Genomic DNA, 19,294 nt, shown 5'->3' on the forward strand with positions numbered 1-19,294 from the left:
TAAAAACTTTTTCTCACACTGGGTAAATACAGACAAATAATCCTCTCTACACTTTTGTTGCTGTACTTTTACCATAAGGGTGTTTTTAATAAACACAGAACCGCAGTGTTCCTACATCGCCCCCTGGAGTTCGACCTTAGAGCTGCACTCTTTAAAGCTGCACGGACTGTCACAATAAACACAGCATTATAATTCAAATAAGAGAACTCTTAGAAAAATAGAGACTTTTAACATCTGTTGAAAATGGCATCAGTTCTTTCCACTGCTTCCACCATTTAAATTATTTATGTGTTTTATTGTTTTGTTTATTCACTGTGTTGTGTGTTGTTTTGTCTCTCAGCTGTTCACCACTAAAGCTCAGAGTCTGCTGATGATGACGTCTGTGGCCATGCCCGTCTTCAGCAAGAAGAAGGAAACGGTCCGTGGAAACTCTTTTTTATCCTTCTGATAATGATCATTTAAACTTTTAAAAACTGCACACTTAAGGTAAAAGAGAAAAGCAAGAGGCTTCCAGACTCTATCCAGAAGATAATGTCATTATGAACTCATTTAACAGAAAACAAAGATCAGGACGGTGCAAAACAAGACATTCATTCGTGGAATATTTGGAAAAATATATATATATAATATATAAGAAATATATTTTGATTTGATTTATTTTGAACGTGTAAAACAATAATACAAAAAATAATAATAATTATGAAACAAGAGAATTATGATACTTTACAAACTTAAAACAGTATAAAATTGATAAACAAAAATATGATTGACTTTCAAATTATATATAAACAATTATATCATATTATAAATAATTGTATTATATTATACATAGACAAATATAATACTGTATGAGGCGTGAACAGTACATTAATGTTTGTTTGGGGCCTTTTGGGTTTTGTTAAAAAACTCTCACTCGTCACCGGCTTGAGCTTCAATATCAGGATCCATGTAATTATTATCCTCTCAAGAATGGAAGTCAAAACAAAAAAGAAAATAATTTGTTGGTATTTTTCTCAAAATCTCAAAATTCTGTCTTTTTCAAAAAAATCTCAAAATTCTGACGTTTTTTTTAATGCTGACTTTTTTTTCTGACTTTCTTTCAAAAGTCTGACTTTTTTTTAAAATTCTGACTTTCTTTCAAAATGCTGCCTTTTTTTTTATTCTGAGTTTTTTTTAAAAAACCTCTGACTTGTCTTTTAAAATCCTGACTTTTTCTGGAAAATCTGACTTTTTCTCAAAAGTCTGACTTTTTCTCAAAAATCAAAAAATTCGGACTTTTTCTCAAAAATCTGTATTTTTCTATAAAAAAATGCTAAATTCAGACTTTTTCAAAAAAAATCTCAAAAATCTGACTTTCTCTCAATATTCTGACTTTTTCTCCAAATCAATTTTTTTTTTTAAATGAGCATGCTTGTCATATGTCTCTCTCCATTAGTGCTGGGGGGAAACGATTATTTTGAAAACGATTAATCGGGCGATTATTTGATCGATTAGTCGACTAATCTAACGATTATTTTTCTGTTGTTCAATTCATAAAAAACGTAATGTAAAAAAAACGTAATGTAAACATTTTTTTTTTCACGATACTGTGTCTCAGGGGATCTTAATATTTAAGAACCTATTAATGTGTTATACCAGATTAACGGAAATAATCTCAGCTAACTGACGATACAAACCATGTTTACCAAAACAAAACACAAGTCTCATAAGAAGCATCTAAATGACCCCTGAGCGAAAAATGCTAACGGACATTGGCACAGAACTCAAGATAAAAAGTACCCTTATTACTTATCGTAGCTGCACATACAATATATCCGATTAAAGCTGAGACTCCACCGATTATGTAGGTATATAGTATCATCACTGAGTGATCCGGACTCGCGACAGGGGAAGCAAATTAGAGATGGCAAATCCGGATCATTTTATGGACTCGGAGTCTTCTGAGTCAATCATTGAAGAGATCCGGATCATACGAGTCATTTGAGTCATTTGAGTCATATGAGTCAGCATGACCAAGACCGTAGAAATCCTATCGGTGAAACCGAAAAGTTGTTGCATTTAACCAGCATATTAAACTAACGTTACATTAACCTCCGCTACACAGTGTCTTTTGCTTTAATAAAACATGTGTGTGTGTGTGCATTTTAAAAAATAAGTGTTTTGCATTATATGTATATAGTTATTTTAATATGTTCCTGTACTTAAGCTAATTTTGCACAATTGTGTTTTCATTTAATAATAATAATAATAATAATAATAATAATAATAATAATAATAATAATAATAATAATAATAATAATAATAATTGTATAATTACATTTTATATATTCTAACTGTTTTGCAATTTTCTATCATTTGTTTCTTTTTGTGTGCCATGTTCAAAATAAACGAGTTTCCAAGTAAGATCCTTATTGGAAATGCAGATATTATTACAGGAGACTGTTGCACAACATGACCATTTTGTTAGAAGTCTACACTGAAACTTAATTTAGAGCCGGAAAAATCGCGGGATCCGTGAATCCAGGTCAATGATCGAGAGAGACCAGTAGCCTACGAGGACTCAGAGCCGTAACATATAGCAGGCAGCAGATCCAGAGATCCAGCAGACTCGTCCCCATGCACGAATCTACAGCAGACTCAGCCCCTCCTCCGGCTCGCACGGCTCCCGCGAGTCCCACGGCTCCCTCGACGAGTCGCAGCAGACTCAGAGATTTGCGGACTCACGGCTCACTCACGGCTCACGGCTCACTCACGGCTCCCGCGAGTCCAACGACTCACGGCTCACTCACGGCTCACGGGACTCTCGCGGGAGCCGGAGGAGGGGCTGAATTTGCTGTTGATTCGTGCATGGCGACGAGTCTGCTGGATCTCTGGATACAACAACGTTGTAATGTGATTGTACACGTTATAAAGAGAGTAAAGAGTGACGCAATTTATAGTTTTAATTGTTACGTCACATCAGGTGTAGGACTCAAAGGACTCGGGTTAATCGAGAGGGAGACTCGTCACGACCGGCTCATTACTAGGATCCGGGTTAATGATCCGGATGAATCATGACTCGCCCATCTCTAAAGCAAATACAGTCATCACAACACGTACCTTCACAGAGCTTCTAAGGAGATCGTCTCACCGCCGTAGCTGTCAATCTGATCAAAAGACGTGTTCAATGGCATTCAAATGAGAAAAAACGCGGCTGAATCGGTTAATCCATAGGTTTTTAACGTCTATGTATAAAAAAATGATTGAATTTATAATCCATAATTCCATTTTATGTAAAAATCGGAGAGCAAATGCTAGCTGCTAATGGTAGCCACCACAGCTAGCTGCTGCTTCTGCTAGGCTATGCAGCAGTCTCAGTGAGATATAAATATATAAATATCTTTGCGTTTTGGACTAACTTTAAAATATTCCCATGCTTTTGAAGACCTAGGGCGAGATGTTTTCGTTTGGGGGCTTCGTGCGCAATCCTGTGAGGAGGAGGTGGTAGCCGTTTCAGTCTCCATTGTGTTTGAAGTGCGATTGCGAACTGCTTGTTGCTTTGGGTGACCCACGTCATCACCTTTGTCATCATGTGTCTCTCATGTTGTCTCATTCTCAGTGTTTTCCCAACAGGTTTATATAACACACATTTGATATCACAGTAAGTAAAGAGTGTGTTGTTGTGTGTGCAGCTGTCTCACGGCATCCTGCTGGGCGTGGTCGGCACAGACATCCCTCTGATGGAGGTGATGAGGCTCGCCCCCAGATACATAGTGAGATCACTTCTGATTACTCCACTTCCTGTTGTTATCCACACCTAGGGATCACTTTTCACAATAAAAGCCAACAGAATCACCTCTATTTCAAAATAAAAGCTGAAAACATGCCTTTTGTTACGTCCATTTCACAATAAAGCATTCCTTAAGAAACCGTCCATTTCATAATAAAAGCTTAAAACACGTCTTTAACTTTCTTCCATTTCACAATAGAACGTACTGCTTACTTACATTTCATAAAAAAAGCTTAAAAAAGTACTTGTTTGACCTTAAAAACAATACTTAAGCATCCTTTCATTTCACAATAAAAGCTTGCACCATTCATTTAGCTTCCTACCCTTTCACAATAAAGGTCAAGGACATTAACATTTACTGAGCATCCTTGTATCCTTCCTCTTCCTCCTCTTCCTCAGCTGGGTCCTCACGGCTACGCCTTCCTCATCACCAACAACGGCTACATCCTGGCTCACCCTGACCTCCGACCTCTGGTGAGTTAAACATGACCTCTGATTTAAGAAAGACATGTATTTTAAGCTGATTTTCTGAAGGGTTATTTACGTGTATAGTTTTCCTAAAGACGGTAATAAATGTCTCTGTCCGCAGTATAAAGACGGGAAGAAGCTGAAGCCGAAGCCCAACTACAACAGTGTGGACATGTCCGAGGTGGAGTGGGAGGACACAGAGGAGACGGTGAACACCATCACAATACAAATATATAATGATGGTTTCTGAGATATAACTATGTTGGAATGAAACCCTTCAGATAGTCATGTTTTACTCTAAAGGCCCAGACACACCAAGCCCATTTTGGCCGTCGGTGGGCGTCAGGCCGACGATGAGCGTCGACATGCCTTACTCAGATCGGTGTGTCCCGCACCGTCGTGTCTTTTCAGACGGGCCGACGCCTTTTCGGCCGAAAACCCGCCGTTTCAACATGTTGAGTCGGTGGGCAGTCGGCCAAAGGCAGTCGGCAAAAGAAATCCCTCTGATTGGCTGTTCAGCTAGCGAATCAATGCATGAGAAGCGAAACGGAAGTGAGGGACCCAAACAAACGATTAAGAAGGCAAATGTGAGATTTAATTTACCTCCAGCTCTCGACAGGTTCGGGAAAGCCCCGTGAGCTTCTCGCTGTAGAGTGAAGATGGAACGTTGTTTGTTTATATCACGCAGTCTGTTCTTCTTCTCTCGGTTATCACGCAGTCTGTCTTCCGGTTGTTGCCTCTTTTGAATGACGAATACACACTACCGCCGCCTGCTGGTAAGGAGAGTTATTGCCACTCATGCGCAGTTCGTGCGTGCTTCTTGGCCGTCGGCTGAAGTCTTTGCGGTGTGTTCCAGAGCGACTGTTGGCCGAGACGCAGAGACGCGAGGCGACACAACAGCCGGGGGTCCGTCTGTGTCTGTTCTTTGGTGTCAGCTTGGTGCGTCCGGGCCTCAAGGGGAGGGAACTGGACGGCATATTAAAGCCATAAAAAAGAAATATCCAGGCGTTCAGGGAAGGGGATAGTACGTGAGAGATAAAATGAGATAAAAAATTAAATTACAAATTCACGAGGAAAAAACTCGGATATTTTTTCGTAGATTAAAGAAGATTAATTCCAATAAAAAAACTCGTGAAAAAACATAAACTCAAAAGGGTTAATTCATAGAAAAAAAAGGTTATGAGGAAAAGGTTGGAATTGTTCGCACATGTCAAAATATACATTTGCAGAAAAACTGTGTTTTTACGAGACTCAGACGGTAAAGTATGAAAATAAATTGCAGGGCAAACCTTAAATATTCTCTGAGATAAAAAAGTATTAATTGTTTTTTGCAAAGTGGTTTCTTAAACAAACATAAATAGTACTTTAGTGAGTGTTACGACTTGTGAACTCACAAAATCAATTTCAGAAGTTTCAGTTTTTTCTCTGAATATTCCCACCTCCTCTTAATCCATCCATCCATCCATCTTCTCCCGCTTATCCGTGGTCGGGTCGCGGGGGTAGCAGTTCCAGCAGAGAGCCCCAAACTTTCTTTTCCCTGGCGACATCAACCAGCTCTGACTGGGGGATCCCAAGGCGCTCCCAGGCCAGCGAAGAGATATAATCTCTCTAACTAGGTGCCCGAACCACCTCAACTGGCTCCTTTCGACGTGAAGGAGGAGCGGCTCAACTCCGAGTCCCTCCCTGATGACCGAACTTCTCACCTTATCCCTAAGGGAGACACCAGCCACCCTGCGGAGGAAACCCATCTCGACCGCTTGTATCCGCGATCTGGTTCTTTCGGTCATGACCCATCCTTCATGACCATAGGTGAGGGTAGGAAGGGAAATGGCCCGGAAGACAGAGAGCTTTGCCTTCTGGCTCAGCTCCCTTTTCGTCACAACGGTGCGGTAAAGCGACTGCAGTACCGCTCCCCGCTGCTCCGATTCTCCGGCCCATCTCACGCTCCATTGTTCCCTCACTCGAGAACAAGACCCCGAGATACTTGAACTCCTTCACTCCCCTTAATCTGTACTTTTAAAAAAAATGTACCCAAAATGTCCCTTATTTGTTATTTTAGAGACTGATCTGACTTTGTGTTTCCCCGTGTTCGGTAGCTGAGGACGGCGATGGTGAGAGGAGAGACGGGCAGCATGAGGCTGAGCGTCAGAGCCTCCGTGGACAAAGCGGTGAGGAAAGAACTCACTGCTTTTAGGAAACAGTTCATTCTAGTTCATCTCTTATTAAATACTTTTACATTAATATATCCTGTTTGTATAAATAACTTCATTCTATTTTTTTAGCAAAATGTATTTTTATTACATTAAATTTTTGTTGCACATTTATTTCTTTTTTTGATTTTTACTAATTAATGAAGGAAATATTATTATCTTAATAATAATAATAGATTTATTTCGTGAGCGCTTTTACAGGTGCTCAAAGTCGCAGAGATAGTGAAAAGAAAAGAACAACTAATACATATAGTTAAAGTCACATTAAAAACAAGCAATACAACAACAAAGATTGAAGAGGTGGGTTTTAGTGTTTTGAAGGTGGTGAGGTCAGTGCAGTCTCTGATGGGCTGGGGGAGTGAGTTATTATTATTATTATTAATATTATTATTCTTTTTATTTTAACCTACATTTTTACCTTACCTCTTATTTTTTTATATTCTTAAATTGTGTAACCGACCGTCACGTTAACAATTTCCCCCCTGAGATGAATAAAGTATTTTCATTCTGATTCTATCGTAACTCAAAGACAGTATATTTATGAATTTAATTAGTGATATAGTTAAATTCCATCGCCGCTCATGAATACATCATTTAGACTTTATAGTTTATTAAATGATATGAGCACACCTGCAGTTCCCCTCCAGGTCAATAGGTGGCGGTAATGCTTTGTTAATGATTCTGCTTATTTCCTGATTGGTCTTCATGTGATTAGAAGCAGTTATTATAAACACCACTGATTTATGTTAACTTAAACAATGTCACTTACATCACACCAGATGGAGAAGCTAACAGAGGCTAACATTAGCATCATGACTTAGTTTACTATCAATATGTTTTCATTAATAAAATACTAAAAGACAGATGAAGATCCTGCTATATATTTATGTTATATGTATTAAATGATGATCATACTTTCCTCCTCGTCCAACAGAAACGTCCTCTGTACCTCGTCAACGATTACTTCTACACAAACATCGATGAAACTCCTTTCAGGTGAATCTGCTGTTGGAGATTGTGTTGAGAGTTTAATGATTGATACCTGAACCTGCTCATTTCAAGGATGTTTCAAAGTGTGGTTGTATATCAGACTTCTCATATCTACAGTAGATATTTGGAGTACCAGCAGGAAGCTAATCAATGAACTGCTGTGGATGTGTTTTAAAATCTATATCAGTTTAATTATATGATACATAATAAGAATATTGTCACAGTTATACCTTTCTATCAGACAACCTTTTCTCACTTTTCTTAAGTACAATATCTGAGTACTTCTACTTTTACTCGAGTACAAGATCTGAGTACTTCTACTTTTACTCAAGAACAAGATCTGAGTACTTCTACTTTTACTCAAGAACAAGATCTGAGTACTTCTACTTTTACTCGAGTACAAGATCTGAGTACTTCTACTTTTACTCAAGTACAAGACCTGAGTACTTCTACTTTTACTCAAGTACAAGACCTGAGTATTTCTACTTTTACTCAAGCACAAGATCTGAGAACTTCTACTTTTACTCAAGTACAAGATCGGAGTACTTCTACTTTTACTCAAGTACAAGACCTGAGTACTTCTACTTTTACTCAAGTACAAGATCTTTGTACTTCTATTTTTACTCAAGTACAAGATCTGAGTACTTCTACTTTTACTCAAGTACAAGACCTGAGTACTTCTACTTTTACTCAAGTACAAGATCTTTGTACTTCTACTTTTACTCAAGTACAAGACCTGAGTACTTCTACTTTTACTCAAGTACAAGATCTGAGTACTTCTACTTTTACTCAAGCACAAGACCTGAGTACTTCTACTTTTACTCAAGTACAAGATCTGAGTACTTCTACTTTTACTCAAGCACAAGACCTGAGTACTTCTACTCTTACTCGAGTACAAGATCTGTGTACATTACATTACATTGCATTTAACTGACGCTTTTGTCCAAAGCGACTTACAATAAGTACATTCGACCAGGAAGACACAACCTTGAAGAAAACAGAATCATATAAGTATATCAGGTTTCATAGAGCCAAACATTTCAAGTGCTACTCAACTGGCTATAGATAAGCCAGTCCTTTATTAGTATAAAAGTGCTTCGTTAATCGTTCTAACGCTCGAAGTGGAGTCGAAAGAGATGAGTTTTCAGTTTGCGCCGGAAGATGTGCAAGCTATCTGCCGTCCTGATGTCAATGGGGAGCTCATTCCACCATCTTGGAGCCAGGACAGCAAACCCACGTGTTTTCGCCGATGGGAACTTGGGTCCCCCTCGCAGCGAGGGCGCAACGAGTCGTTGGCTGATGCAGAGCGTAGTGCACGCGCTGGGGTGTACGGTTTAACCATGTCCTGGATGTAGGAAGGGCCAGATCCATTCGCAGCACGGTAAGCAAGTACCAGTGTCTTGAAGTGGATTCTAGCAGTTACCGGAAGCCAGTGAAGGGAGCGGAGGAGCGGAGTGGTGTGGGAGAATTTAGGAAGGTTGAAAACCAGACGAGCCGCTGCATTCTGAATGAGCTGCAGAGGTCGGATGGCACATGCAGGTAGACCAGCCAGGAGGGAGTTGCAGTAGTCTAGGCGTGAGATGACGAGAGCCTGGACCAGAACCTGCGTCGCTTTCTGTGTCAGCTGGGGGACGCATCCTCCTGATGTTGTAAAGCGTGTATCTGCAGCAGCGGGTTTGTAGCAGCGATGTTTGCAGTGAAGGACAGGTTGTTATCTAGGGTCACACCCAGATTCCTTGCAGTCTGAGTCGGGGAAACAACTGAGGTGCCGATGTTGATTATCAGGTCAAGAGTTGGACAATCTTTTCCCGGGAGGAAGAGCAGCTCAGTCTTGTCAAGGTTGAGCTTGAGGTGATGAGCAGACATCCACTGAGAGATGTCAGCTAGACAAGCAGAGATGCGTGCGACGACCTGGCTCTCTGAGCGGGGAAAGGACAGAATTAATTGGGTGTCGTCAGCGTAGCAGTGGTAAGAAAAACCATGCGGGCTAATGACTGATCCGAGCGAGTTTGTGTACAAGGAGAAGAGGAGGGGACCAAGAACAGAGCCCTGAGGGACCCCCGTAGTTAATTGACAAGGGTCGGACTCAGACCCTCTCCAAGTCACCCTGTAGGTACGGTCTTTCAGGTATGAGGTGAGGAGGGAAAGTGCAGAGCCAGAAACTCCAAGTTTTTGGAGAGTGCGAAGGAGGATCTGATGATTCACCGTGTCGAATGCAGCAGACAGGTCCAACAGGATGATGACAGAGGAGAGGGATGCAGTTTTGGCAGTGTGCAGTTCCTCCGTGACAGCAATGAGAGCAGTTTTCTGTGGAGTGACCTGCCTTGAAACCAGACTGGTGCGGATCCAGAAGGTTGTTCTGATTGAGATAACAGGAGAGTTGTTTAAAGACAGCGCGTTCAAGTGATTTAGACAGGAACGGGAGGAGAGAGACAGGCCTGTAGTTTATAACATCAGACGGGTTGAGAGTGGGTTTCTTTAGGAGAGGGTTTACTCTTGCCTCCTTGAGACTGTTTGGAAAGTGACCAGAAGTTAGAGAAGTGTTGATGAAATGGGTGAGAAACGGTAGAATATCAGGAGCGATAGTCTGAAGGAGGTTTGAAGGGATAGGGTCCAGAGGACAGGTGGTAGGGCGGGCAGAGGTAATGAGGGTAAGAACCTCACTTGGAGAGAGAGGGGAAAAGGAGGTTAGTGTGTTGGTGAAAGAAGGGTCTGGTGACCCAGCGGTGAGTAAAGGTGAGTCAGAAAAAGAAGAGCGAATATCATCAACCTTTTTTTCAAAGTGGGTAACAAAGTCGCTTGACAGAAGTGAGGAGGGGGGAGGAGCTTTTGGAGGGTCCAAGAGGGTGGAGAAGATGGAAAATAGTTTTTTAGGATTGGAATAGGAAGATTGGATCTTATCTTGAAAGAAAGTGCTTTTTGCCTGAGAGATCGAAGCAGAGAAAGAGGAGAGGAGAGCTTGATAGGTTAGGAGGGTCGTCACGGTGTTTGGATTTCCACCATTTCCGCTCTGCTGCCCTAAGGACGGTTCTATTAGCACGCAGTGCATCATTTAGCCAGGGAGCCGGAGGGGACTGACGAGCCTGCCGAGATGTCAGAGGACAGAGCGAGTCCAGAGTGGATGAGAGAGTAGAGAGGAGAGTTTCTGCAGCAGAGTTTGGAGGCAGGAGATGGAACGAATCAGAGGAAGGGAGGGCTGAGAGCACCGACGAGGCAAAGGTAGAGGGAGAGAGGGAGCGAAGGTTACGGCGGACAAGTGTAGGATGGGAAGAGATTAGTTTGTTATGTTTGGAAAGGGATAGAGAGAATGAAATGAAGAAGTGATCGGATGTGTGGAGCGGGTTTACAGAGAGGTTAGAAGTAGCGCAGTTCCTTGAGAATATGAGATCAAGGACATTGCCAGCTTTATGAGTCGGTGGGGACGGAGAGAGTGTGTACTTCTACTTTTACTCAAGTACAAGATCTGAGTACTTCTACTTTTACTCAAGCACAAGATCTGTGTACTTCTACTTTTACTTGAGTACAAGATCTGTGTACTTCTACTTTTACTCAAGTACAAGACCTGAGTACTTCTACTTTTACTCAAGTACAAGATCTTTGTACTTCTACTTTTACTCAAGTACAAGACCTGAGTACTTCTACTTTTACTCAAGTACAAGATCTGAGTACTTCTACTTTTACTCAAGCACAAGACCTGAGTACTTCTACTTTTACTCAAGTACAAGATCTGAGTACTTCTACTTTTACTCAAGCACAAGACCTGAGTACTTCTACTCTTACTCGAGTACAAGATCTGTGTACTTCTACTTTTACTCAAGTACAAGATCTGAGTACTTCTACTTTTACTCAAGCACAAGACCTGAGTACTTCTACTCTTACTCGAGTACAAGATCTGTGTACTTCTACTTTTACTCGAGTACAAGATCTGTGTACTTCTACTTTTACTCGAGAACAAGATCTGTGTACTTCTACTTTTACTCGAGTACAAGATCTGTGTACTTCTACTTTTACTGGAGTACAAGATCTGTGTACTTCTACTACTGGAGTACAAGACCTGTGTACTTCTACTTTTACTCGAGTACAAGATCTGTGTACTTCTACTTTTACTCGAGTACAAGATCTGTGTACTTCTACTTTTACTCGAGTACAAGATCTGTGTACTTCTACTTTTACTCGAGTACAAGATCTGTGTCCATACACTCACTTGCACATGTGTGATTTCGCCCCTAGATGGCGTCGTTCTCTCACAATTAAAATCTAGACGTTTCTTTGTGTCTGCAGTTTCTCCATGGTGCTGACGGGAGGTAACGGGAAGCTGATGTATTTTGGAAATGTGTCTGTGGAGGAAGGTAGGAAAACACACACACACACACTACACACACACACACACACACACACACACACACACACACACACACGCTATTTTACCCATTTGTAGCCTGGCACTAAAGCTTATTTAATGGCAAATCACAACGCGGTAGATTTTGTGAATAACAATCAACTATTGTTTATATAGTATAAACATGTATATTTTCTACTCTCTTGTTTATTTCTAGTCTTTTAATTGTTATTGTGCAATGCCTTGTCTTTTATGCTGCTGCAACACTAACATTTCCAAAATTGGGATCAATAAAGTACTTCTTATCTTATCTTAAATAGCTCAATATCACAAACACACATGAATAGTCTCAGTCTTACAGTGTGCACGACATACAACAACCTCATGTTGGAAAAATGTTTGACGATAAAGTTTAAACCTTTGAATCTATGTGTAGAAACCGGATGAAATTCATGACTTTTCCTTTCATGCGTTTAAAAAATAACTTCCAGACTCAGAGGATGTACATCACATGTCCTCTTGGAAGGAAGTCAATATTAAAATATAACTGACGTATTGTTTGTGTTTTTCTCTGCAGGACTGCACGACCTGACCTCCCCCGACCTCAGCATCGCCTCCGAGTGGTACGTCTGAAACTCATGATTAATACAGGACGTTATTTAATTATTATTAAATGCATTATTAAAAAAATCTAAATAAATACAAAATTCATAATAATAATATCATCTAAAATTTATTCTAGAATCTATAAATGCATTATTTTAACTTTTGTATAATTGTATTTCTTTTAACAGGATGAGTGAGGGTATAATTACTTTACATTATTACAAGATTTCATGACACCAAAAAATTAATTGGAAACCAAATGTTACTTAAATGAGATTAATTAATACTTCATCCCTACTCGTTTTTTTAAAACAAACAAACACTGAAAGCCCAAAATAACCATCAACAAAACTTTGTGTACATTGAATTATAAATGCATTAATTTAACTTATTACATGGTTTATCTAGAGCAGTGGTTCTCAAACTTTTTCTGTCAGGCTTTGGAGAAAAAAAAAAGTCGGGCCCCCCCAACACAAATAGTCGGGCTCAGTGGCGGCGCCAGAGATTTATTTTGGGGGTGCTGTGGGGTAGCTTGACGTTTCATAGAGGGCGCTCAAACATTTAGGGTTTCCCATGAATGTACCGGGCGCTACAGAGGAATGTTCTACTGCAACACTCCCCACGCAGACACACAGTGTGACTGTTACAATGAAGGCACGATAATCAGCTCACGGCATATAGGTGTAAGCTGGGGTCAAGTGCTATTTGTACAGGTGGTGTGTGGACCTCACATAGGGGGGTCCGGGGGCAAGCTCCCCCGGGAAGATTTATTTTTAAATATTGAAGTTGAAAGCATCAATCTGGTGCACTTTGAGAGCAACATGAAGAGATCTATGGATACCTCTCTCAACACCCATTTGAAACAGAACTGTAAACAGATTTACTTTTTCTTTATGGATATTTTACAAATCACCCTTTTAAACTTTATTCTTGTTTTACTGTCATATAGTATTTCAAACCTGTTTTTCATTTATTCTCTTATTTTTTTATAACTATAATGATCATATAAACGTGTGCCTCAGAAATAATTGTTTACATTAATGGTGACCCAAACGTTTGAGACCCACTGAGATAACACTGAGAGTCCTTTAGCTCACTGAGTCTCTCAGTCTGACAGGAGAGGACTCTCCTCCACTTTGTTGTTGAAAAAACTCCTTATATCTGTTAGCGTAGCTCGCTAGCACCAGAAGCTAACAACAACGATCTCCGGTACCGGTGCGCTCTCTCTCTATCGCTCGCGCACACAAAATGGCTCGTTCCACACACACACAGAGCCGAGCTTTAATGAAACACAGAGACCCAGATGTAATAGTACTGCATCATATTGTTTTCTAATCAATAATCTTTCAAATTATGATTTTTTTATTTATTTTTATTTTTTTATAACCATTTTTCCTTCTGGTCTCTCGCGCCTCCCCTGTCATGACTCCACGCCCCACACTTTGGGAACCACTGGTTGAATACTCTATTCTGATTGGTCAATTCAGAACACGTGACACGTTGTTAATCCAGTACAGACAGACCGCTGTCAAGGACGTATTGACCGAAGTCCGGTCGATTGAACTGTATACAGTTTGGCCGACAAGACAAGAGGGACAAGAAAACAGCGGAGAAGTAACGGGGCAGAAACCCTCCTTTTTACGCAGCGATCCAGACATAGACATCACACAGCAAAACATATTCAGTGTGCAGTTCCTCTGGCATTAGGGCAGGGATATCTAGATACTTCCCAAGGTCTGACATCATGAAGTGTGCTACTTTTAAAGCAAGCAACGATGTTTTCAAATCTGTAATCAAAAAGCTCCTCAAAAACACTATGGAAGCAGTTCCTGCCGTTGCTACGTTAGTTCAAACAGTAACAACGGACTATTTTTCTTAGCGGATGCATGTCATTTTAAATCAATAATAGCCTACTATTTTTTAAATCAATAAAAAAAAATCTAAATCTATAAAAAGCATTTCAGTTAATATTGGGAGTCATGTCGTTACTTTGTTGAGAATGTGGCCGTGTGATAAACGGGATAATGTGCAGCGACGCGGTCATTATGGAGAACACCCTTCAGGCCGATCCAGATCCCTCCCCTTCGCGTCGGGCTCCTGATCTGCCTGTCGGGTGTTCTTTTCCCCATAATGACATTATCCCTTACCGAACTTATTCGACCCATATAACTTTATATATATATATAGCTTTAAAAAAAAAATCCGCTGCATAAAAATGATGTCTTAACAAATTAATCACAAAGCAAATTTAGTCTACAAATATTTTCCTTTTTTATTCGTTACTTTCAAAATCAAAAAGAATCCATTAATAATTTCAGAATTCATCACATCTAAATAATCTACAATTTATTATAGAAACTATCAACTTAAAAAAAGTTAATAAATGCATTATATACTATTTTTATATATACTGACGTTTATTGCCTCATAAGTTAAAGGGGACCTATCATGCAAAATGCACTTTTGTATGTCTCTTCTACATAACTATGTGTCCCCGTGTGTCGGGGAACTCACGCAGCGTCAGGAAATAAAACCCTCTCTCTTTTCCTCCGTACCCAAATCTCTAAAAACGGGGAACAACGGAGCTGATCCAGATTTGCGTCCGATATGACGTAATATCTGAAATGTGGACCCACGGGCCAATCAGAAACGTTGCTATCAGAAACAATGCCCGACTGTTTTGGACGTAATATGGTCGGTGTTTACATTAGCATCGCTAACACTCAGAGCTAACCTGTACTGGAGAGCATGTGTGTGAAGAAGCAGGAAGTAGAAAGGAACTCACCTTGTGGTATAACCGGCAAGAGAGAAAGCCTTTGAGCTCCAGACTGTTTCAGAGAGAATCCTTGATGATCCATGATATGGCGTTTCATCACGGCAGCATTTAGTTTAGACAGTAGCTGCCGGGTCCCGCATGAGCTCAGACCCCTGCTCTTTTATCAATTTTATTTTGTACTTTATATATAGCTTTTAATATTTTGGTGCTGCATAAAAATGATGTCTAAACAAATTAATCACAAAACAAATGTAGTCGACAAATATTTTCCTTTTGTATTTGTTACTTAAAAATCCAAATAATCCATTTATAATTTCAGACATTATCACATTTAAATAATCCACAATTTATTGTAGAATTTATAAATGCATTATTTTAACTAATAGCCCCAAATAACCATAAAGAAACCTTGTTAAATATATCGTAACATCTACAAGAGAATGCGCATGATAGTCAAACATCCGAGCTGAAAAAAACTTGGTTAAAATCAATTATTAAATGGATTAATTTAACTTCAATTATTTGACCAACATTTTTAAATATAGCTTTCAAAATGTTTGCTGCTATGTAAAAATGCAGTATAAACAAATCAAGTACAAAACAAATGTTGTGATGTCATAACGATGTCTTGTCTTGTGTGACCATTAGCCAATCAGCAACCAAGGTAACCCCCCCCCCCCCCCCCCCTTATCACCTGAATCTCCTCTAGAGCACCATTGAGTTCTTTGTAACCAAATGTCTCTCAGAGGGGCGTGGGGAGGGGCTCCTTATTTTCATCTGAAGTAACACACAGAGAATCAGCACTTTGGAAACAGGGCTGAAACAGAGGGGGTTATGGGTAATGCTGCAATGATCTGTTTGGTGTTTCAGCCAATCAGAGACAGGCTCTGGATATATCTGAGACCTGTGATATACTGATGAAAAACAGTATCATAGGAGACCTTTAATATATGTAATAATGCCTCTCCTCTCAGGACGTACTGTGTGACGGACATCGACCCGAGCTACATGAAGTTCTCTCAGCTTCAGGCCGCCATCCGGTACCTTCTGGGGCTCGAGCCGGATATGGAGTGTACGAAACTCTCAGTACAATCATTTCTCTCCATCCCATGAGTTAAATGTTTATCATATTGCTGTTATATTACCTGTGAGCAGGTGACGAGATGTTGCTGCAGCACGTTCTGTTCGACGCGGTGGTGACGGCGCCGATGGAAGCGTACTGGAACGCTCTGATGCTCAACGACAAGTGAGACCTAGAAGTACAGATACTCGTGTTTAAAAATACTTTGGTAAAAGTAGAAGTGCTGACTAAAGTTCTTTACTCAAGTAAAAGTAAAGACGTATGGGCTTCGAGAATGTACTTAAGTAAAAAGTACCCATGACTAACTGTTTTAAAGAGTAACTGACCTCACTCTCCCTTTGAACTCTGTGATCTTCAGGGTGGAGCCGGGCGTGGAGACGGCGTTCCTCGGGACTCGCTCCGGCCTTTTGAGGCTCACAAGATACACCGGAGTGGAGAACAGGGTGGCAAAGTAAGACCCGTTAGAAAATATATCTGACATTTACTGTGGTGTACCATTTAACTTTCTCTCCGAGTTTTCGGTGTTGGACCCTGAAGGCAGCATCTCCCTGGTCCAAAGTTTAGTTCTGCAGGATAATCTCCACATGTTAACACCACTTTATTGTTTCTGAAGTAAAAAGCTAATGTTGGGCTATAAAGGAACTACAGCACGGTCACATGACTTCACGTCACCACCGCTAAGCTAAAGGTGGCTAATGTTGGGCTATAAAGGAACTACAGCACGGTCACATGACTTCTCGTCACCACCGCTAAGCTAAAGGCGGCTAATGTTAGGCTATAAAGGAACTACAGCACGGTCACATGACTTCACTTCATCACCGCTAAGCTAAAGGAGGCTAATGTTGGGCTATAAAGGAACTACAGCACGGTCACATGACTTCTCGTCACCACCGCTAAGCTAAAGGCGGCTAATGTTGGGCTATAAAGGAACTACAGCACGGTCACATGACTTCACGTCACCACTGCTAAGCTAAAGGTGGCTAATGTTGGGCTATAAAGGAACTACAGCACGGTCACATGACTTCACGTCACCACCGCTAAGCTAAAGGAGGCTAATGTTGGGCTATAAAGGAACTACAGCACGGTCACATGACTTCACGTCACCACCGCTAAGCTCAAGGTGGCTAATGTTGGACTATAAAGGAACTACAGCAAGGTCACATGACTTAACGTCACCACCGCTAAGCTAAAGGCGGCTAATGTTGGGCTATAAAGGAACTACAGCACGGTCACATGACTTCACGTCACCACCGCTAAGCTCAAGGTGGCTAATGTTGGACTATAAAGGAACTACAGCAAGGTCACATGACTTAACGTCACCACCGCTAAGCTAAAGGCGGCTAATGTTGGGCTATAAAGGAACTACAGCACGGTCACATGACTTCACGTCACCACCGCTAAGCTAAAGGTGGCTAATGTTGGGCGTGATCTTGGTTTTAGGACTCATTCCTGCACCACTCTTTACAGATTTGCAGGGAAGTTCATTTTAATTCAGTCTGGAGCTACTTATTTACTTAGACACACCACATGCTTGTATCCTTCTGTCACTTACCAGACCAGGACTATTAATTGTGTCTTTGTGTATGTTTTCTGAACTCCCCCTGACAGGAAGTTTCTGACGGCAGCTGATAAAGCCAACCTGTTCACCATGGATCACTTCCCGCTGTGGTACCGCCTCGCCGTGGAAAACACTCCCGGAAGCTTCTACTATTACCCAGTCAACGACAAAGGTTCACCATCTCATAATCAGCAGTGGAAGAAGTATTCAGATACTTCAGTGATAGTACCAATACAATACTGTCAAAATGAAATGGACCAATCTGCACAATGACTACTTTTACTTTTGTTACTTTCACTATATTTTGATGAGAATACTTTTCTACTTTTATTTGAGTAACATTTTGAATGCAGGACTTTCACTGTAACAGAGTATTCCGACACTCTGGTACTTCTACTTTTACTCAAGTCCAAGATCTGAGTACTTCTACTTTTACTCAAGTACCAGATCTGAATACTTCTACTTTTACTCAAGTCCAAGATCTGAGTACTTCTACTTTTACTCAAGGACCAGATCTGAATACTTCTACTTTTACTCAAGTCCAAGATCTGAGTACTTCTACTTTTACTCAAGGACCAGATCTGAATACTTCTACTTTTACTCAAGTACCAGATCTGAATACTTCTACTTTTACTCAAGTACCAGATCTGAATACTTCTACTTTTACTCAAGGACCAGATCTGAGTACTTCTACTTTTACTCAAGGACCAGATCTGAATACTTCTACTTTTACTCAAGGACCAGATCTGAATACGTCTACTTTTACTCAAGTCCAAGATCTGAGTACTTATACTTTTACTCAAGTACTAGATTTGAGTACTTCTACTTTTACTCAAGTACCAGATCTGAATACTTCTACTTTTACTCAAGTACAAGATCTGAGTACTTCTACTTTTACTCAAGTACCAGATCTGAATACTTCTACTTTTACACAAGTACTAGATCTGAATATTTCTTCCACCTCTCTTCTTTCATGTCATAAAGAGTTATTCCACTAGTTTCACTTTTTAGAGAAGAAGTAGCTACAGTAAAGCTGTTATAATCGGAGTGCATTAGAAGTATAAAGCAGCATTACATGGAAATAGTCAAGTATCTCAAACATTTTACTTAAGTACAGTACTTGATCAAATGTACTTAGTTAATTCCCACCTCTGCTCATTACTTACTGCAGTATCAGCAGAATCATTATTACCAGCTGACACTCAATCGGTGTTTCTCTACAGGAGTGAAATACGCGATCGCGGTGACGTCAGCGACCATCTCCTCTGAAGGGAAGACGGCCATAGCTGGAGGTAAGTCTCTATTTAATTATTATTTTAAAGCTGTGATTTGTATCTTGTTAGTGGGACGTCATGGAAATACAGAAGGACATAGAGAGAGGACATAACTCTTAAATCTGATCTGCATTGTTTCCTGTGTATCAGTTAAGATCATGGGGTCAATTATGTTGTAAGCTTTCTACTTTTCTTGAAGTTATTTTATTATTTTTGGTTGTGT

General features: G+C 40.4%; 1 protein-coding gene across 1 annotated transcript; it reads left to right on the forward strand.

The window, feature by feature from the left end:
* Positions 1–340: 340 nt before the first annotated feature.
* LOC117555022 (voltage-dependent calcium channel subunit alpha-2/delta-4-like) lies at positions 341–19,089 on the forward strand (the record flags this gene model as incomplete). The annotated part of the gene is given in 13 exon segments (XM_034229676.1): positions 341–418; positions 3,672–3,752; positions 4,169–4,243; positions 4,359–4,445; positions 6,334–6,405; positions 7,382–7,443; positions 11,719–11,786; positions 12,354–12,399; positions 16,133–16,230; positions 16,314–16,404; positions 16,598–16,690; positions 17,848–17,969; positions 19,021–19,089. Coding segments are annotated over 13 exon segments (1,042 nt in total), but the record flags the coding sequence as incomplete, so codon positions are not given.
* Between the last annotated feature and the right edge of the window lie 205 nt (positions 19,090–19,294).

The sequence above is a fragment of the Gymnodraco acuticeps genome, unplaced genomic scaffold, assembly GCF_902827175.1.
Source record: "Gymnodraco acuticeps unplaced genomic scaffold, fGymAcu1.1, whole genome shotgun sequence".
Lineage (NCBI taxonomy): Eukaryota > Metazoa > Chordata > Actinopteri > Perciformes > Bathydraconidae > Gymnodraco > Gymnodraco acuticeps.